A 23,186-nucleotide genomic window follows, 5' to 3' on the forward strand; every position below is an offset into this window, starting at 1 on the left:
CTAATTAATTATTGAGCACTGTCTACAGCAATCGATCTCCTGTAATGTTAGTTTAATTTTATTTAAAATGGCAAGACCGTTTCTGACTATTTAGTGTTGTTTCTAGTGGAATATTATATTGAGTTCATCTACTGTATTTGCCGTTTCAAAAATATTATTGCTCTAGAAACAGAATAGCCTATTATTTTATAGGTAGAATTTTAAATTGTGTATAATTATATAGCCTATTTAAAATACATCAATGATGACGCAGTCGTCTGGGCGGAAGTTTGATACTCCGCCTCTGCCTCCACCTCCGCCTCTATTGCTTCGAGACCGGAAGCCCTTTGCTATTTATTTAGCTACTACTTGAAGTATACTATGGGTTCAAGCGTACTATAGGTGGTAACAAAATACATTTCTTAAATACATTTTTTCAATAATGTTTCATAGAGTACATGCTCTGAGTTTGAGTCACTTACAATGTGAATTTGAAAAGCAAAACAAGCTCACTTCACAACATCATAAGTATTTGAAATAATTTTCATTTGAGATCTGAAGTGGCTTCATATTTGGACTTTCTGTGCAAGGGCGCCCTCCGGCTTCCAGTATGAATTAAACATACATAACATTTATAATGATTTACAGTTATAGGAGGGGTTTAACAGATACGGAAAAGAACTATGCCCAGATTTTAAAAAAGTGTTGCTGGTGATAGTCTTCTCCACTAAAAAGTTCAATCAGTATGTATATGGACTAGGGATGGTAAGATTCACTGATTTGCATCGGTGCATCGGCATAAAAGCTTACGATGCGATGCATCGATTTAAATAAGCGTGCATCGGATACATTTGGCATTTGTATCGCGATGCATCGTTTCTAACATATCTGCATCGGTAAAAAACGATTTATTCATATATAATTATTAGTAGATGCGCTATTCTTTTACTATTTATAAAGCGAGCAATATTTTATGTAACTTTTAGATTGATTTCTCCTTTCTGAACTGTTGCGAAAGCGCGTTCTCTCTTCACCACTCCAGCTGCTAAGTGATTATGACGTATGACAACAACACTACGGAGACCGAGAGGAGTCCTCCTGAGAGTTACCACCAAGAACGGATTGACATGGCAGACCCGGAACTCTTTCTTCCACCAAATCATTTAAAAAAATAAAATAATAAAAGTTAAATATCTACATATTGAATTGCACAGCATATTATTTTTCTCCATTGCATCGTATTACACTGAATCACATCGTGTTGAATCGAAATCGTATCGCACCGAATCGTAATAGCAGTGAATCGTATCACATCGGTAGCTGCCTATATGTATCTTTAATGTATCGCATCGTTGGCTATGCATCAAGATGCGTATCGCATCGGCCTCAGTTATGGAGATGCACATCCCTAATATGGACGCAGTGTGAAGAGTATGAGGTCTGCAGAACAAAAGTGGGCGTTTCTGTATTTGTGGGTGTTTTCAAACTGGTGGGTGTTTATATATCATGCAATGAAAATGATCTCCTTCACCCAACCCCATCTCTAAACCCTACCCACACTCTGATGTGGGCAAATCAGGTAATGCTCTCAAAAATGCCCCTCTGTTTATGGCCTCGCCCATCAATCATGTCCTGCAGAGACCTGTACTTCAGTGTGAATATCCAGTCAGACCATAAGCCATTGGAGGCTATCTTCAAGAAGCCACTGAGCAAGCGAGCACCAGCGAGACTCCAACCTATGCTCTTACAGCTACAGAAATATGACCTCATTGCCCAATACATGCCTGGGAAGGACATGTTAATAATCGCTGATGCATTGTCACGCAGCATTGCTGAAGGTCAGCATGCAAGTACAGATGATCTCAGTGATGAAAGAGTTGTATATGCGCTTGAAGCAACAGCGGCTCTCAGTGAAGACATGCTAAAGCAGCTTGCAGAAGCCACTGCAAGAGACAGTACAAACCAGTTGCTTGTGAAGATGCAGGATGGCCGACACATACACTGAAAAAAATGATTTTTTGATGCTCTTCACTTTATTTAAACAACTTATTTTGATTCAACACCATTGTATTAGGTTTCTGGTTCAAATTCAATTGCTTCATGTTAAATTAAGTTGAAACAATTACTTTTTGACTTAACTTGTTTTCATATTAGAATAACATGTTTCAATCAAGTAAACCCAACCAGGACTCAATCAAACAGGATTTTAACTTCCCATCATGCTTTGCAAAGGGGATGAACTAGGAGTGTAAATTTTGAAATAAAGTGTTATTTTAAGCAGTTTTTAGGAAGATGAGAAAATGGAAAGACTTTTTATTGTTCACTGTTCTATTATGTTGGTATTTAAAAGTTTCTGTTAATTGATAGTTTTAGGGTTACCATTGTGGTGAATTGTTGCACTTGTGCTTGGGTTGAGGACCTGCTAGCACACTTTCAAATTACTTTAATAAGAGAGTAATCACTGTGGTAGTGCTCTGGGCTGCATTTCCCATAATAATCAATTTAGGCTTTACAATGTTTTTGGTTAAGGCAATTTAGGATGAATCCAGAATCACATCTAGATTTCTAACACAGAACATCACAAAATTAAACAAGAATAAATAATTGTAAAAATCAATGTATATGAAAACAATTTATTTTTTATTTATTTATTGATTGCTTTTTATTTATTTTATTTTAAATGAACACAATTGATTCTAGTTAATTTAACATGGTTGATTCTATTGGATTTTACTTGTCTTAATCATGTGGAACCACTGTCCATGATTGAATTGAGTAAGTTGGACATAACTATTTTAACATAGATTCTTCCTTAGTCAGTTGTTTTGTCACAACTCAAGGATTTTGCATAGAGTAAAAATAAACCTTTAATGTTAATAGAAACTAAGTTGGTTGTGTGGAACCACTGTCCATAATTGACTTGAGTTAGTTTAAAGTGACATTTTTTTGAGTGTAGAAAGCAACTTGATTCCTCGATTCATCAGCACTGGACCGTTAGACATACTGTGGCTGTGCAAAATGGTATATTACTGGTATTTGACAGGATCTGATTCCTGAGTTAATGAGATCAGAGATGCTTAAGAAACTACTCATTTCACACCAGGGGATGCAAAGCATGAAAGCACATCCCAGAAAGTTTATGTATTGGCCTGGTATGACCAACATAATCGTTTCTTCTGATTGTTGATGTAGGAACCGTGGATGAACCAGACAAATGAATCATTCAGATGATTCTTTCAAAACATAATTCTAATTCAGAATCGAGGTTTCAACTCCAGCTTGTCTACAGAGAAAACCAACATTAATTACTTGTATAACCCCCATGCTTCCTGACAGCAGGAGTAGTGACAAACCAAATAGAAGATAAAGAGTTTTTGATCACCAGATCAAAAGAGACAGAGAAACAATGCAGGCCCTTTTGGTTTCTTCAAGGGACCTAAAACTTCACAGAAAAACCAACTAAGACTGTTCTACAGCTAAAACTGCATCAAAATTGTTCCAAACTATTTAAAATGGACTTATCAAACATCTTTTAACTGCATACATTTTACATCATGTGTCCACAAATACCATCTGTAACCAGTTTTGCTTTAGAACACCCACAATTCATGTAAATGTGATAACTCTTGAATGACTGAAAGTATGCCCTATTTGGAATTAATTTTATTCTTTTTCTCTTCTCTAAATCCTGACTTGAATGAAATCTGTTTAAAATGTATCATATTCCATTTAATAGAAATTATGTTTAAAATGGTACTCTCTGCTAAAGCAGAGATGGGAAGTAACACCTATGTCTGATTGGGGGCAGAGAAAAGCCCTTGTGAAACAGGACAATATCTGATTGGCCAAAACTCCTCTCAGAGGTGTGACAAACAACTAAGTTTAAATTAGTGATGGCGAGATGAAGCCTCATGAAGCATTGAAGCTTTTCAGCCAAGTGGTTCACAAAAAGGTTCATTTCTCGAGGCTTTATTTGTTCACAATACCACCTGGTGGTCAAAGAGTGTAAAACAAGTAGATACATTACAGATGACCTGATGTGATTTGTGATACATTGTATTTTGCGGCAGTTATGGCCTAGAAATAACGGTGAAGAAAAAATCAATTTCCACAAAGACTTACATATTTATTTGAATGTAATGTGTATTTTCTGGTTGTATATAATGATTGTATAACATAACTGTGTAATAAACGTATTGGCTTCAAATGAATAGGGCTATTAAATGTGTGTAAACAAATTCTTTGGTCATAACAGGCAGGATATTATTATTCTAAAACCACAAATTCTGAGGGGATCCCATGGGTTTATATGTCTGTCAAAATGTCACGTCAAGATTTGAACCGCATCCAGTCGAACCATTCGAACCAGTCAGGCAGAAGCGAGGCTTCGAACGTCATCAATGACGTCATTGATCTAAAGCGATACAAGCCTCGATATGCGCTTCACTGAAAGCTTCCGGGATTTCTCGACACACGCTCCGAAGCCTCGACACAGAACGTAACATCACTACACTGTTAAACAAAAAAACTGTCAAATTTACGGTAAAATACCGGCAGCTGTGGTTGCCAGGAATATACTGTGAAAAAAATGTGGAATCTGTAAAAGACAATACGGTATACTGGTTTTGTAACCCTAAATTTTACAGTAGACAACGTATTTTTTTTTACCAAAATCATGGTAGAAAAAAACAAATATATTTGTCAATTATACAGTAATTTTATGTAAAAAATACAACTTTCCATAGCTTTTTACGGATATTTGCAGTAAAAAAAAGTTATAATATAATAATATATACAGTAATTTGTTGTTAATTTAACAGTAATACACTGTAAAAAAAAATCCCAGTAAAATTTACGGTAAAAAAACGGCAGCTGTGGTTGCCAGAACTTTACCGTAAAAAATACAGTAGCAACGTTAAAAAAAATCTGTTAAATTTACGGTAAAATAAGGTATTTCATTAACTGAGTCACATGATGAATCAAAGTTCATCACAAGCAGATTTCCCACAAGCTGAGAAGGACAACACTAACGTATAGAAGGCGCACACAGTGTCATTCACACACACACTAAACACCATCATGGTAACATGCATGAAATTTTAAAAATGCAATAAACATTAATTTAACAACATTAGATGTAACATAAAACCCTAATGTACATAACTGATTAGAAAAAAATGAGAAAAACTAAGAAGAAACAGAGTTATTTCAACGAAAATATATCAAATGTGAAGTGTCACGCAGGGAATTGTGGGAATGTCAATTTATGGTTTTTCACTGTAATATTTACAATGAATTGTTATTTTTCACTTCCAAAAACTGTGAATTTAATGGTATTTTACCATAAAATTACATTAAATGTACCATTAGATTTATCACAGTTATTCACCGTATATAGTACGGAAACTTTCTGTAAACCAATTAATAGTTTTTCACTGCAGCATTTTTACAGTCTTTTACTGTTAAAATCACGGTCATTTTTTAATAGACCCTATTATGGTAAATAACTGTAAAAATAACAGAAATATGTTAAACCTTATTAAAACCTTTGACAGTAAAAAACGCAGTGAAATTGTATAACAAATTACAGCATTTTATTTTGACCAGATACATTTTACGGTAAATTCCTGGCAACCACAGCTGCCGGTATTTTACCGCTAAAAATACAGTACAATATAAGGAACATAAATAGTTTACCTAATAAATAATTAATAGTTCTGGCTTAGAAACTTCACAGTGAGGTAAAAAGACAAACTAACAATAAGATGGGACAGTCCTCAAAATACATATCAACAAAAATATTACTTGGAAAAGTAGTTTAATTTCTATAGAGTTGTTCACAATAAATATTGTTTCAGTGACTTACAGTACAAACAATAGCACATTAAAATTACCCTTTAACAACAAAGGCAACAGTGTCAAAAAACACATTAAAAAGAAATGTTATTTAAACATTTTTTTTTTAAATGTACAAATTATGCATATGTTATACTTTCATTATTTCACAGACTGGCATATGCATTCTCACAGTGAATACTTTCCTATTTTTTTTTTTTTTTTAAAAACTACAATTAATGGATTCAATAGAAACCATAATTACTAATTCATGAATTAGAGTATCAGTTTAGACACTTTAACAGTCAACAAACAGAATCCTGGTGTAAGGTTGTAAAAACAGTGGCCGATTGCAAAAAAAGACTAGTCTTACAAATTAGTCATCCATTATTTTTTTTAAAGACTGTTCATAACTTTAAGTCAGTTACATAAAAACACAGACTGTTCTAATTTAATACAGAAAAGTAAGACTGATTACCCCTAACTAACTGCTAGTTGGTCAGACTAGTTCTTAAGACACAGTCTTCACATAATATGTTTATGCAACTGGCCCCAGTATTGTAAAAATATGTTGATAGAATCAGATCTTTTAGCTCTGAAGATAAATTCCCAGGATACTTCTGTTTAGATGCTGCAGGTCTCATTTCACCTTTTTGATTATAGCAGCAATCAGAATCAGAATCATCAGAGCCAAAACAAACAGTCCCGCTGGCCCAATCAAAAACAAATGATCTACAGAAGGAAAGGAGACAGTGGAAAATTATTTTGTAAAATCACTGTTTAAAGATTCTATAAAGCTCTCAATGGCTTACTAACCACGCTTTTTGGTGTCATTTGTGCCGTTCAGTTTTCCTGTTAAACCATCAGATTCTGTTGAGGATATCAGAGGATACAGCAGTTTAGTGTTCAAATCATGGTGAATAAACCTCACCAGTCCACTTACTAAAAATCCACTGAAGTTCTCCCACCTCTGACCACCACTGCGATCAAGATTTGTCCCTCAGAGTCCAGAACTCTTTATGTTCCAGTGTCAGAGACTGTAAACTCTTTAAGGTTTCCATCACTGTCAGTCAGGTGATCATTCTGGACCCCGTCGCCTCTCTTCCACACCTCTGTCCACTCTGTGCTGATTCTGGGCTGATGCTTAATTTGTTCAGCATTGGTCGACAGATCATCCAACTTCAGCTGCTCTCCTTTCTTCACAGAAATCACATCTGAGGAGAAACAGAAAGACATTTATCCTCAATCATTGTAATGAATTAATCAAGGCCAAAGCACATATTTAGGATGAAGGGGACCAAATCATTTAAAAATCAGTCTTTGAAATGTCCTATCCAGTATTATAATTTTAACATGTCTCTGCTTGTTATAGGCCTGGCTGCAATATCAACACATTACTAATGAAAATTCAGAAAGCATGTTTAGATCTGGTTTACCATAAACATGGAGTCGGTACATCTTCTCCTTTTGTAGCTCATCCACACTCTGAGCACCGCTGGAATAGACTCTAAAAATGTAGGTTCCCGTGTCATTCAGTCTCAGATCCTTGATGACGACGTCACATTTTCCTTTTTTACATATTCGTTGACTACAGTTCTTCTGATCAACTGGGATCGTTTTTGATTGTTTGCTTAAACGGATATCAGAAATCTCTTTGTCCTCAATATCACATGACAGGATGACGTTGCCTCCTTTTTTCTTTGACACACGTATATAAGTGGTTCCTGCAAATACAGACAGTTATTCAATACAAGGTTTTAATACTGAAAAAAAAAAAACGTGTTTCTGTCTATTCTCTGTAATCAAGAGAATAGACAGAATAAAATATCCTTTTAAATTAAATAAAAGAACTCCATGATGTTATGGTGTGTGATGACATAACATGCTTGAAAATTTCCATCATAAATGTCAACCAAAATCACTTGGATAAGTGTGTAACAGAAAAACAATAAACTAGAACAACTCTTTCTTGAACTGAAAATCTGAAATTGTTACAGTTTGTAAACAAAAATGACTGTACTGACCACTGTAATTGAGCAGCACAGCAGCAGGAGGAGTTTCATCCTGATGGGAATACAGAAGGGCTGGTTATGTAGGTTACACTTCACAAAGAGACTTATGCAGGGATAAATGCTTTCCTTAGATAAAAAAAAAAAAAAAAAAAAATTTCACTTGCCTGAATATTTAAACTCACCATGTAATCAAAATAGACAATTCTTCTTTTTTTTACGTAATATTGCAATATTATCACATAACATCATTATATTTTTAATTCATGTTCCTCATAATCTTGAATCAGAATATCTCCCTCTTGCAGCATCTCTTCTCTTCTCTGATGACGAGGGCGGGGCAACCTGTCACTCATATGAGATCCACCAATAGCAAACCACAACCATCCAATCAATTCCCCACAGACAAAATCAAGCCCCGCCCTACATTTGTTCTAAGAATGCAAAGAACAAACTTGTGTTTTTGTGGAGATTGGTCTTACTATGATATGTTGAAAGAACAAACTGGGATCTTTGTAAGAAATTAGATGTGTTGTGATCTTGTTACTGAAATAACCATCCCAGCACATTATAAGTAGTGGCCTACAATGTACAATAATTAAAACATAACATCACAAACAAATGTCATAATAACCTATTAAAACATTCACTTACATTATTTTCATATTATTTGAAGTTATTTTGTTTTACCGCATGTATTTGTGTACATGATAATCTCTATTTAATGGATTAGTTCACTTCAGAATTAAAACAGACCTTTCCAACATGATTACGTCATGCGTGGTGCATCGCAGAGCAGTGCAAGATGAGCATTTGTGGTTAAAAAGTATATTTATTTTTTTTTTGAAAATGACCAAAGGTTTCTCTAGATAAGAATTCTGCTTGGTTCTTTATCCCCAATGTAATTTTTAATAAATGTGGCTGTTTTCATTTTTTTTTTTTTTTTTTACTTACCTGTAATTTTAAATGCTCCAAACTCCCCATTAACTTTAGTGTGTGTGTGTGTGTGTGTGTGTGTGTGTGTGTGTGTTTGTGTGTGTGTGTGTGTGTGTGTGGAAATTAGTCCACAAATACACATTTTATCCCCATTAATGCATTATCTGGAACAATCAACAAACATTATTCAAAAACAATGACTTTGTTTTACTGACGTTTATGACTCTTTAAAATCGGTAAAGAAACTTATCTGCTGGTTATTTTGATATAAGATGAAAAAGATTAGATTATTTTGTGTTGCATATTTTTTATGACTTTGTATTCCTATATTGTTCATTCCATAATAATCTGTTTCTCTCTGATATACATCACTTTAGGGAAGAAAAGACTTGCGCAACTTCATGCTGACTTCAACACATGTCGATTTGACATGATAAAAATGTCCTTATAAGGAACACTTTAATCCTTGAAAATGGTCAAGCACATATGGGATCGAAACAACAGGTTTTAGAAATTATTTTACCTGCAAACCAGTCACCTAATCTGAGTAATCACTGTACAATCTAATAATCCAATAATTACATTAATAAAAACGAATAAAAACCATCATCATAGTCATCGTAATCACAGTAATGGAGTCATAAACATGTTTACTCATTTCCGCATCAACAGCAGGATGCGTTTCCACAACACAACTATTGGTTTAATAACACAAAACACACAAGCTTGATATTTAAAAACACGAAAACTCACATGGTAAAAGTTCTGCATTACTCTGATATTCAGACGTCAGAACGGCATGTTTAGGGAGATTTCAGTGAAAAGCAAAAGCAGAAGTATCGCACAAGGTGAGCTCAATCTTCCAGAAATAAGGAACATTTGGTGCCTCCACAGGACTATTGTGATTGATCATTATTGCCCTCTACTGGTTATTCTTTCAAAGCAGTTCGAGCTGTTGAGAGATGATTTGTTTTGACATGCGGATTTGTGGATTGTTATTTTAATCATTCGCATATGAATTTAATAATTCACTTTCAACACTCTGACTTTTAATTTGAAGGAAGGCCGTTTGAGTTATGGAAGCATATGGGTAGTAATATTAATGGTAATGCAATATGTAAAATGGCAATGTATTTCTGTATTTAAATTTACATTTTTCTTACAAAATGTGCAACGTTTTAAAAAAAAAAAAAAAAAGATTTAGGTGCAAATTCATACAAAAAAGTAAACTGATCCAAAATTTTCTCTTTCTTTCTTTCTTTCTTTCTTTCTTTCTTTCTTTCTTTCTTTCTTTCGTTTCGTTTAAATATACTATTCCTATTTTTCAGAATTTGGTCATTTTATTTTAGCAAAATCTAGCTAGTTCCTGAATATTTTTGTGGTTGATCAGGGCTTGCACAAATAAAGAGGTTGGGAACCACTGATTTACAGCATACAGAGCATACACAATGATCCTCTATTGCAAGGTTAATCATTTTCTTCATTAGAAAATCATTTAAGCACTGTCCCAATCACCCAAAATTAATCTATATATTTTTAGAATTAGGAAACAAACTTATTTTGTCCCATCCACCCAAACACAATTAGCCTTATTAGTAAATGAGTCAACAGCCATCGAGTTGTTTGTTTGTTTGTTTTAATTATATAGGCTTCTTCTTTTTTGCTTTGATGGTCTTTTAAAATAGTTTCATTTGATAATTTGTATGAAGGAAAACTTCAAATAATTTTTAAAGTAATACAGCACTTTACATAAAACAGAAATAGGTTGAGAATAATAATAATAATACAAATTGAATGCATATTGAATTGGTTCTTACAACATTGTTGTCTCTTGCGACTTGATATAGTAAAATAAAGTTGTAAGCTAATTTTAACCTAAACAAACAAAAAAAATTATTTTCACCATTTTTTAACAAATAAGCTTTTGATTATTTATCACATTTTATTAAAGAAATTTTTTAAAGAATGATTTTGGCATAATGACACAAAAGGGGGCGCCAGTGTGCCACTGCATATATTGCATTCTCAATTTTTTATGCCCCTGATTAAAAACAATATATAATTGAGAAAAAAACATTATACATTTTTTTAAAGGAACTAGCTGCTTAATGAATGTCATAACCACTTCTGATTCTGTCATATGTTTAGTTTCTTATATAATGTATTTTGAAATGGAATTTTGTTAATATTGTATTTTTGTTACTTTTTTGTGTTATTTAACTTAAAAATTTAGAAGCAGCACAATGTTTGGTGGTCTTTAGACTCTTATTGTCTATTAAATGAATTTCTTATGCATTTAGGATAAAACAACACCTATCCTTTTTTATCTTCTATCATTTTCATTACCTCACTGTGACTGTGAAGCTTCAGATATGTGTGAATGTGAGCGGTCATGTCTTCTGAGGTCAGATACTGTGTTTTTTGCACTGTTTGTGACTGCATTGAAGGACTAATGCAAATTAAGCTATAGCATTTGTGTAAGGGGCATTTAATTTAATATACAGTGTACAGTTGTTCATTCTATTGTCTGTATATTTAAATGTGTAACTTAATAAATAATTTTTTCCTGCTTTAAAAGTTTTGAGAATCTTTCCTCAAATCATAGATGGTGTTGAAATCGATAAAGTGCAGCGTAAGCTTCCTGTTGTCTCAGTTATGTTTAGTTATCATGGACTTTTAGTTTGTTTTCATTCGTCACGTCTCCTTTGTCTTAGTTTCCCGCCACTCATCTGTTACCATGGACACTACCTCAATCATCACAGCAGTTCATCATTTAGTTCATCACCATTGTGTATTTAAGTTCCTCTTGTTCTCTCAGTGTTTGTCTGGTCACGTCTAAGTTAAGTGTGTTGCATCCTGTTCGCCTGTCATTTGGATTATTGTTATTGAAGCTTTGTGTTGGAACCTTATTCTTCATTTGTTTACCTGCAAACACCTGTAACACATGTCCTATGCAACTGCATCGGTATTACGATGCCAGGCCCAGGAAACTTCGCAGCCCCTTGGATGTTCTTTGGGACAGGCCACTCCTTCACTGCAGCTACTTTTGCTGGGTCCGTGATGACTCCTGACGCACTCACCACATGCCCCAGGAAGGTGGTCTCCATAGTAGGTGGCATTTTTTTTGGAATGAGTCGTAACCCAGCTTGACAGATAGCAGCGAAGACCACTTGGAGGTGTTGCAGTGCTGCTGCAAAGTCTGGTGCATGCACCAACAGGTCGTCCGGATACATGCAACAGCAGCTGCTCTATCAACTAGAAGACGGTGGCTGGAGCATTGAAGAGGCCAAACGGCATTACCCAGAACTGATACCCATTGCTGAGATCGACGGGGATAATTTCCATGCAGGTGCTCTCTTATTCTGCCCAGCTGCTTCCCTTCTCGCTTGACCCGAGGGCACATCGGCTGTCCTTTGCCCTTCTGTAGGGGAACATCTTCATGACCGATCTGAAGGTAAGCTCCAGCAACATTTATACAGGCTCCACTCAGAGTCAAAAAGTCTAGTCCCATAATACAAGCAACTTCTCTGTCTGCCAGCCAAAACTCATGGACCAAAACACCCGTGCCACCGTCACCTGCAGGTGCTTTCCTCCTTTGAGGGCCACCCGCTCCCCAGTTACAGTTCTCATCATATTAACTACAGTTATGTGTCTGATGTGGTAAAGAGCGATACCATTGTGCAGCGTTTACCTCAGTAAGTTGACTAAGTGGATCTCTGAGCTTGTGTGAGTGGGTGGAGGCGGGGCTAATTTGCATATTCATAGATCCATGTATACTAAATGAGGCAAGGGTGTAGGGTTACTTAAGGAGGACTTTAAACTTTATTTGCAACAACCAAGAATTATAAAGCAGATGTAATGCACATATATGTTTCACAGTTGGCAAATGTTTCCACTATATAATGAGGTAAATAGCTTTCTGTCGAGTCTTTGTCAAGCGTTGGGCCACATTTTCAGGCCTGGATTTTAATGCTCAAGACAGCTTTATTTACTCATCTTTAGGCTCAGTATACAGAACAAATAACATACTGAGCTTTTTAAGCAAACATTCTACAATCAAACATATCAGTATGGATTAGTTTAATTTATTTAAACATGATTTTAACTTACACACACACACACAAAGGCTAATTTTCTAATTTGCGTTAGTGTCAACAAGTCTGACTGTTATGATCCTCATCGCTTACTTTGTGGTTTCACATAAGTCAGTGCAGGAAATCTTTATTCTGCATTGCATGAACAATGATGTGAAAACTTTTTTTTTTTCTGAAGTGTGAGGACAGCTCTAACATTTCTGAATTTATATTTGAAGAGGTTTAGCTTTGGTAATGTTCATGTTTTCTGGCAGAAAATCCACATAAACAATGTTTATTTGATCAGATTTCTCAACAACACATTTATCATTGAATACATCGCTTTATGTGCCAAAGTAGAGATTTACATTTATATTTCCTCTTGAAAATAGCTTATATGTACACATTAATACTCCTCTAGTTCAATACATACAATCTATATAAGAAAGATATAAGCCAGACACAATGTTCATTATTAGCACGAGTCCAGCTGGTCTAATGATATTAAAGTGTATGTTTGCATGAAGAACGTGTTTGATGTCCTTTTTGAATAAGGCTCATTCTCTACATGTAAAAACTGCAGTAGCTCTAGCTCTAAGCATGCATATTGTTCATTGATACTGAATTAATAAACAGTTCATTAAAGACAGTGGAAGCACTTTGAAATGTTTCTGAATATTACCTGAACCGCACAAACCTGAATAATTACTATGAATGTTTAAGATTCACTGGTGCTGAAGAAGACATCATTTACCACAACATCTGAGTTTATCTGAAGTGAAAGTAAGATTAGACCAACAGGAAAAGCATCTGAGCCACAGTTGTCTATTTGTGTTTCCCTACATCAGTGCTGATTTGCAGTGCAAAGCTCAGATAGTTAAATAAAGCACATAAACGTGTCATTTAGCTGATTTGTGACTCATCCGAGATGCACGTTTCGCTTCTTTCCATCCTTTCTGCCGTCCTCGATGGTAAATGATTCCTCCTGCGATGACTGTAGCCAGAAAAAACACAAACACAGCGAGTCCAACACCACCGAACATCAACACACGCTCCGTCACCGTCACTCCATCATCTACAGAGACAGGAGAGTTACTCAGATTCAAACACCCAGACAATATTACAATTAGTGCTGGATCTCCTCAGCAGAGCAGTTAAAACAATTAGAAAAACCAATTAAACAAACAAGATAACAAGCAACATGTTACCTGTGATTACATCTTCTTCTTTCGTCTCTGAAAGATCTGTGAATATATAATCGGTTTATGAACACACATAAAATCCTGCTTCTGTCATTTTGAAGTTGTTTTTAAGACTCCTCAAATTATCCTTAAAATCTGGGTTAGTTGAGTAATGTCCAGTGTTAAGTTTATATATCTTCTCATGTTCTGCTCTCAATCACTCAAACCACTACAACAAAAATTCAGATTTTGTCTTGAGTAGCTCATCTTAAGATATGATGAGGAAACTGAAATGTGTTACCCTCAAACTCCAGTCTGATGGGTTTGTCGAAGTGCATCTCTGGAGCGTCAGATTTTATTCCAAAGAAATAAAGACCAGAATCTGACTCTGATACTCCTGAAATAGTTAGAGAGACTCTGGTGATCCAAGTGTCTGCAGTGATTTTCAGACGATTGCTGTTTAGATTGTAGTGGATCAGAAGTTGTCTTCCAGTTGTGCTTCTCTGCAGAAATCAGCAGAACGAGCTCTTCAGATCTGAGATGATACCAGGCCACTTCATATCTGTTTCTCATGTTGCAGTTCAGAGTGATGTTTCCTCCAATCTGAACTCTGAACACATCTGAAGATCCTCGTACTGATGCATCTGGAGACACATTGATAAATACAGACCCTTTTAGACTACGTTGACACTAGCTATACTCAGGGGCATTAAAAAGCATTAAAAGGATTTTGTGAAAATTAAGGCCTAAAAAGGAATTACATTTCATTCCTACAGGCTTTTTTTTAGATAGATTGAAGAAACATAATACTACCGGTTTATTATGAATACAGCCTTCATAATTAATAACTTTGATTTGCTGTCGTAAAATAAGAACATTGGTGTCATACACACGCAGAACCAGTTTGGTATAGAGTACCTCAGGGATGGTGTGTTTCTGTAGGCCAACCCGGAAGTTAGCGGCGCACGGGTTCCCTCGATCGAAAGCATTTTTCCCATAGACTTTTGGAAAATTGCAAAAAATAAGCTCTGTGTTTAACAACACGTTTTGTCTATCAAGATAATCTTTACAAGTTGACACAACATTTATACATTTTAAAGCCTAAATAAAGTGGTCAGATATAAAAAGCTAACAGTGGGCTATAAACGCACTACAGCACACTATAGAAACGGATCAACGTCACCACCACCAAACTTCCTCAAACTTTATTTAGAAAACAACTTTATTCAAAAACATGCTCGCTGATTATGATGTGCTTATCCACTTTTTCATGAGCACTTTTCATGCTGTCCAAGTGTCCTGTTTGTCACGATGATGTTTAAAGTCACCGCCAAAAGAAGTAGTCCCTTTTAGCAATTTGTGAGCAACTGCTGTTTTTAAGACACAATAAAGGTTTAAAAATCACAAGCGGGTTATAACTGGTGTGTCTCCATCCGGTGCAAAATTGCTGTAACGCTGTTTTGGACAGAGGCCCAATATAACATTATTTAATGCAGTTGTAATTTTTTATCTTTCATTTAATTTAATTTGGTTTGATAGCCCAGTAGTGTGGTATTATTGTAATTATTCACCCCTTATAAATGTTTAAAAAAAATCGGGGTAAATATCACAAATATGCAGATTTAAACATGTCAAACTGCAATATTCTGAAAGAATATTCTGAATGAAAGAACATTGCTTCAGAATAAATTTATATTTACGCCACACAAAAATCCTATTTTTTTCTGGACAAGCAACTTATTTTACTCAAGTAATATAACTTCTCCATAGGACAAGCACGTGACAAGACTTAATGTCGAGCCCTGCATGTAGTCTAAATGGACTGTGTTTCAGTCACTATTTCATATTGTCTGACAACAAAAAGAAAAATAGATTAAATAATTTTATTGGGATTTTGTCTGCATTAAAATACATTTTGTGAGCACAAAGAGTAGTAGCAGAGAAGCAAAAAAATGTAAAGGGCTGAAACTTGACAGAGGCAAATGCAATGTAATGACATAATGAATATTCTAATTGCTATATGAGATCATCTATCGACTTTTAACAAACATATATATACAGAGAGAACACATTAAAATGGCATTAAAAAGCAATAAATTAGATTTGATGAAATCTGCAGAAACCCTGTATACTATTTGAGTTTAATATGTTAATTTCATGAATGTTTGAAAAATAATATATTTACCACTGGACGTGATTTGCATAATCCAATAAGAAAATATACAGAAGAACAAAAAGACTTTGTCCATTGTGTCTGTCGCTCATAAAGGTGTCGATCAAACTAAAGGTTTTAGCATGATGCAAAGGCTCTAAAACCACAGTTTCCATTTCCGTACTAGAGAATTAACGAGTAAAGTACAACATCTGGAGATGGCAAAAACTGTTTGCCAGAGAAAATGAAAAATATCTGATTCCTGTTGGTTTTCAGATTTTGTACCAGGAGACTTTTTTGTTGAGATTGGGATGTTACATGTCTACTGAATTTCACACCTGCATGTGAAACGTAGCATGAAGTGCACTTCGTTGAAATTTTGTAGGTGGCGCTATTGAGCCATTTTGCAACACTTAATTCTGAAACCCATATCAGACATAAATTTTCACCACTTTAACGTGTGTGCAAAGTTTCATGAGTTTGAGCATGTTTAGGCCCTCAAAAATTATCACAGACCAAGCTTTTAACGCGATCAACGCGGGTTCGAATCCACCTTCTGCGGAGCTCGAATTTTTTTTAAATAAAAATTTTTTAAATAAAAATTAAAATAATGCTAGTGGAAATAAACTGTGAATGAGTGTTTAATAATATTAAAAGAGTTTATTGGGTAGGTTTGAAGTGGTTCACAACCACTAACCTCAGTGATCCTCCAGGTGGGCCGCGAGATAAATTACAATTAATTTAAATATATTAATATAATTAATTAATTTAATTAACACGTTACATTTAAAAAAAATAATTAAATTAATTAAAAATACATTTAAAATAAGGCGCCACCTCTCTCATACAGTTTCGGATCAGCTCATCTCTCATATTGTTTCGGATCAGCCCAGGCCGTTTCTAATCGTGCTGCTGTGAAATACTGACTGAACGGTGGCTCAAAACGCAATCACTCTCAGTTGGAAAAAGAAAACCAGTGTCGCCAAAAAGATTTTGATGGATGACAACTGTAATGAAAGACGATTACAGTGACATACAGGAGTCATTCGTACAAGTACAGGTCTCTGCAGGACATGATTGATGGGTGAGGCCATAGACAGCGGGGCGTTTTTGAGAGCGTTACCTGATTTGCCCACATCAGAGTGTGGGTAAGGTTTAGGGGTGGGGTTGGGTGAAGGGGATCATTTTCATTGCATAACATATAAACACCCACCAGTTTGAAAACACCCACAAATACAGAAACGCCTACTTTTGTTCCGCAGACCTCATAATCTGTTCATAAGGCATGCGCGAGTCCGTTATTACACAGCAAAATCCTCAGAGTTAAATCAACTCTGCTCAGAGTACATATGGTCCCTCTCTAAATAGTGTTAAAATAACACTGAAGCAGAGTTAAAGTTAAGGAGATAATTAAGCAATTAATTAGGTGATGATTGAGCATTAGTGATGAACACCTGCTGTTAACAAGCAGAATCACTGAAGAAGAGAGAAACAAAAACTACAACTGACTTTAACTCTGCTTCAGTGTTGCTTTAACACTATTTAGAGAGGGACCATATGTAGAGTTGATTTAACTCTGGGGATTTTGCTGTGAATGCGCAAACAAACTGCACATATGTCCTCTCGACTCATTCTAAAATATTGTATTTCTGCATGAACACAGTTCAATATATTTGTGTAGTTGTCAAAATGAATGTACTGTGAGTGTTTTATAATGGATGCTCGCCGAACAGGCGTGTTTAAACAAGATTCATAAAGCACCGAAGCTTCATGAAGCAGTGTTTTGAGATCACCATCACTACATATTGTTGAAAAAGCTGTTATTATGTTTTTGCACACAAAAATGATTTTTTGTCGCTTTATAATATTAAAATGTAACTATTGTAGTCACGTTGATCATTTTATCGATGTCTTTTAATAACCTTCTGGACCTCAAAAGATACAGTATCACTGCTGCTTATGTGTGGATCAGATATCATTTGATTTCACCAAAAATATCTTAATTTGTGTTCCAAGGACAAACAAAGGTCTTATGGGTTTGGGACAACATGAGAGTGAGTAATTTCATTTTTGGGTGAACTAACCCTTTAAGGGAAGGTGTAGGCTTTTTATCTTCCCATAAGGCAGCATTCATTTAATAATTTTAATAAATATAAACATTTATTATATTATTGCATCAGCGGTTTAAGACTGTCTGACTCATAAAGCTTTTTTTATATTCCTCATATTCTGTGCATTAAAGGATATATTTTCTCCCTTAAATTGATTCCAGAGGCCCTTTTACCTATATGGGTAGTTTTATAGACATATTCATCATTTATGCCAAATTCAATCAATAAATTCAGCTAGAATATCGGACCGTTACAAATCAGATGAAATCAGTATCAACAAAATCCATCTATCATATTCAGATATATTTACACTGGCAGTTTAATGCTGTTAAATCATCCAAACATTTCATTCAGGAATGAAACATTGGGGGCTACAGCTACGACGGTTCTGCTGTGGATTTATTTGGATCCAAAACAAACTTGTTTGTTGACATGTTGTATAAAACCAACATCAGACTTGCAATTGTGCTGATATTTCGGTGAAAACAGGTCTTTTGCTTATGTGATATTGCTTAATTATAGCTATTATAAAAACAAAAACTCATATAGAGGCATTTTTGACTCATATCTTTAATTTTTCTATAAGCAGGCTTTGGAATATTGGATAAAAGGCCTAATTTATATCATCATTTTAAAATTAACTAAACATGTTTTTTTGTTGTTTTTTTTAACTGGAGAAATATTAAATTTGCAGATATTTTATTTGGGTTTTAAAATTTTGCATGATATGGGCCTATCTCCACGTAATGAGTTTATTTGACAAAATCATAACTCATCTACTAGAGCCACTTAGAGGAGATTGTAAAATACCCCATAGAAGAAGTGCTTTTGGGCAGTCAGCCTATTCTTGCAGAGCTGCACATACCTGGAATATTACAGAATTAAGAAATATTACATCTTTAACGTCCTTTTGGATAATAAATCATGCTTTCATAATTTGGAGTAGTGGCTTGTTTCTGTTTCCTTATATTTAAATTAATTTTGTATTTGTGTTAATACATGTAGCGCCCCCTACCTGTCTCTATGTTAATTAAGTAGTATGCCTACAGATGTTGAAGCTTTCCTGTAGCTCAGTGGTTAGAGCATGGCACTAGCAATGCCAAGGTAATGGGTTCGATTCCAGGGATTGCACATACTCAGATACAAAAAATGTATAGTATAATGCAATGTAAGTTGCTTTGGATAAAAGCGTCTGCCAAATACATAAATGTAAACTTCTCCTTTAGAAAGCTGTTTATAAGAATATCTTTGTTCACATATAAGTAACTTGTCATGAATGAATAAAACTCTTTCTTTGATGAGTAACAATATAAAGAATTTAATTAGAACAGAAACAAAGTCAAAAATAGCTCAAATGAAGGAATGTGAATGTGGTGTATTCACACAATTACATCTTTAAATCTGACCAAATTACCACCATAAAAAGCAATATCTCAGATAACTGACGTAGGAAAGTGGTCTCTTTATCAAATACAAAACAAATGTATAAAAAAACATCAAAACTGTATAAAAAAACAAAACAAAAAAAACAATCAATTGAAAAAACACATTTATGAAATGTACACAGACCTACTCACATAGAGTTTCAAAATATCACTTTAATATTCAGTTGTTAAGCTGAACACCACAAAGTAAATGAAGATTGAACACTGTGGGCCCACACACACACACAGCACCGTTGCAGGCCTGAATCGTGGCTCGTGTTCATGGTGGCCAGGAAACTGAAAAATGGCCGCTTCACTCTCCTGATCACAAACAAATCAACATTAGTACTTCAGTTTCGTGTGTGAATCAAACAGCGTTCCTGGACCCCTGTATTAGGCCTCCCGCAGATCCTCGGTCTCGCTCACTCTCGCCAGCCGATGAAACGCACCTCCCGCGTAGCCAGAGGAACCCCAAATATCACGGGTATTTGAGGCGCTATCTGGTCCTCAATGCCTCCCTCGTCATGCAGGAAACAACAATGCTGACACTAGTCAATCTGTCCTGTTCAAATGTTGCTCTAACTTATAGATCGGTTCAGATGAGTAACATAAGAGGTATGAGTTGATATTATTACCGTATGCTTGACTGACTGATTAACGACAACGGGACGTTGTATAAACTCTAACAGCGACCTCAAAGTAAACACAAATAAACAGGACTCGTGTGTTTCACAAACAATCTATATTACAATTCAAGTAACAACTGGTAAATCAAACACTCTGTTAGCGCAGACAGTGTGTCTCCCATTGCTTGCATATCGCATTGCTGCTCAATCTCAGCTCTCAAACAACCACTCACATTACACTCTGAAGGTGAATTACAAGTAACCAGAGTCGTCACTAGATGTTCTGGGTACGTTTACAGTATAATCGCTTTCCGCAGGTGCATTATTATAGGCTATCTAATATTTGACTTTGACTGTGAGTAACCTTCATTCAGGCGCTGGCGTTTCTTGATGACAACAAAGACAGTCACACCAACCAGAACCAGAACCAGAATCACAGGCAGTCCAACACGCCAAAACACTGCAACTGGAAGAAGGAAGATGGGAAGAGAATACAGTTTTTTTTTAAATGTTGTTTTTTTAACGCACTAAAAGATTTTGTAAAGCTCTCAATGACTCCTGTCCTACTTACTATGTTCAGCGCCATCCTTGCTTTCTCCCACTGATTGTGTACCGGATTCTGTAGATGATATTGAAATATTAGTCATAACATTTAGCATTTGCTGTTCAAATCATGATGAATAAACCTCAGCTGTAAAATAAGCTCAAACATCTGATCTTCTCTCACCTGTGACTGTGACTGTGATCCAGATTTCTCCTTCAGAGTCCAGAACTCTGTATGTTCCAGTGTCAGAGACTGTAAAATTACTAATGGTCAGATTTCCATCTCTGTCGGTCAGTCGATCACTGCTGACCCCGTGACCTCTCGTCCACACCTCTGTCCACTCTCCACTGGAGTTTTTCTCCACTTTATCAGCATTGATCAACAGAACATCCATCTTCAGCTGCTCTCCTGTTTCCACAGAAATCTCACCTGAGGAGAAACAGAAACATGTTTGTCATTATTATAATGATGTCAATCAATCAAGACCGTGAACACATATTTAGAATCACTATGGTATTATATTCCAATATTCCAAAGCAAGGCATTGGAAAAACCCCATATCAGGCGGTACGTGTCACATTCAGTGTCTCTGATAATACCAACACAATTACTAAAGGAAAGCTGATGGTTTTGACTTTACCATGAATTTGAAGATGGTACGTCCTGATTTGTCGCTCCACTTTAGTCGGAGTGTTATAATAGACTCTCAGAATGTATTTCCCAGCGTCACTCAGGTGCAGATCCTTCATGAAGATGTCACATGATCCTTTTTTAAAAAACCGACCACTACAGTTTTTCATCTCACAGACAGGGATGGGTTTTGACAGACTGTTTAGAATAACATGAAAAATGTCTTTGGCCTCAATATCACATGGCAGGATCACGTTTTCTCCTTTTTGTCCTGTCACATGTATAGAGATGTTTCCTACAGTGGATGTTTCTTCAAATACAGACAGAATAAATCATTCAACTGAACAAAAATACATTATTGTCTATTCTCAGTAATAAAGGTCATCATAAAATATTTAGGAGTTATTTTAGTCACATCCAAGTGGATTCAATAATTGTGAAGTGATGATGTAAGAGTTTCTCCAATATTTAACATCAGAAATGCCTATATTAAGGTTGCTGATTCGAGCCATGATCACCTTTTTCATATAATCATTTAAAATAAATAATTAAACAATCTTCTCACTTTCTTCAGTTATCTTGTTCAGCTAAAAAGACAGTATTGCTTATTGGCCTTTGAAAGCTAGGAATGAAATGGAGGTTCAGTGTATGATAATGTGACATGCTGGGGAATATCCACCATCAACCACAGTCTCACGACATACAATCAACGATAACTCTACCTGGAACTGAAGATCTAACATTGTTACAATTTATAAACAAATATTACACTGACCGCTATGATTGATAAAGTAAAACAGCAGCAGAAGATTCAAGATTCTGAACCTGATGAAGAAACAGAAGAGCTGATTTCAGACACACATCACAAACACATTTATGCAGAGATAAAACACTTTCCTGAGTGATAAAATATTACTAAACATTCAACTTTCCTTTAGTCTGAATATTTAACACATGAAAAAAAAAACATTTCAAATAAGAAACATCAAACTATAACCTAAATCTTTGGTTTTATAAATGGTTCCTGTGTGATACTGAAAATCATTCAATACACAAATAACAGGCTTTCAAAATTCAGTGATAATTTAATAATTATATTAATAACCCCACTTACAAAAACCATCATCATCACAGTAATGGAGATGTTCATAGTAAACGTGTCGATGATCATTTCCGCATCTCTAGCAGAAGTAACGTTAGTTTTCACACAGAAACAACTATATACTAAAACAACACAAAAACACACATGCTGGATTCTTAAACCATGAAAACTTACATGATAAAAGTTCTTCTTGAGTCTTTTGATCAGGCATCAAAACTTCATAAATTATATAAGTTTAGTGAGCGTCGACAAGGAAAGAAGAATAATTAAAAAAAACTGAAACTATCCCACACATCCTACTGGTGAAGAACTGAACTGTGTCACGTGACTGACATGAAAACATATCCGGAAGAAATGTCATTTCTTCATTTGGCCGCTCATATGTCGACGTTTAAATTGTATTATTAGACCACGATACAGAGACACTAAATGGTTACAATATGGTTTACATTTACATAGAAATTTAAAGTGAGTTTACTAAATAAATGTCAACTTGCATTAAAAGCAGGATATTCCATATTGTTGTTGTCCAGTTAATTATTCTTATTCTTCATATTCAAAGACCAATCTAATTTTTATGTAAC

General features: G+C 35.2%; 1 protein-coding gene across 1 annotated transcript in view; it reads right to left on the minus strand.

Moving 5' to 3' along the window:
- LOC137037371 (uncharacterized) overlaps positions 1-22,235 on the minus strand; it is a 130,187-nt gene extending 107,952 nt beyond the window's left edge. The window contains exon 1 of the mRNA XM_067411315.1: positions 21,511-22,235. Coding sequence (XP_067267416.1) covers positions 21,511-21,670 — 160 coding nt within the window. The 5' untranslated portion in view covers positions 21,671-22,235. The remainder of the gene's footprint in view (positions 1-21,510) is intronic.
- Between the last annotated feature and the right edge of the window lie 951 nt (positions 22,236-23,186).

The sequence above is a fragment of the Chanodichthys erythropterus genome, chromosome 15 (assembly GCF_024489055.1).
Source record: "Chanodichthys erythropterus isolate Z2021 chromosome 15, ASM2448905v1, whole genome shotgun sequence".
NCBI lineage: Eukaryota > Metazoa > Chordata > Actinopteri > Cypriniformes > Xenocyprididae > Chanodichthys > Chanodichthys erythropterus.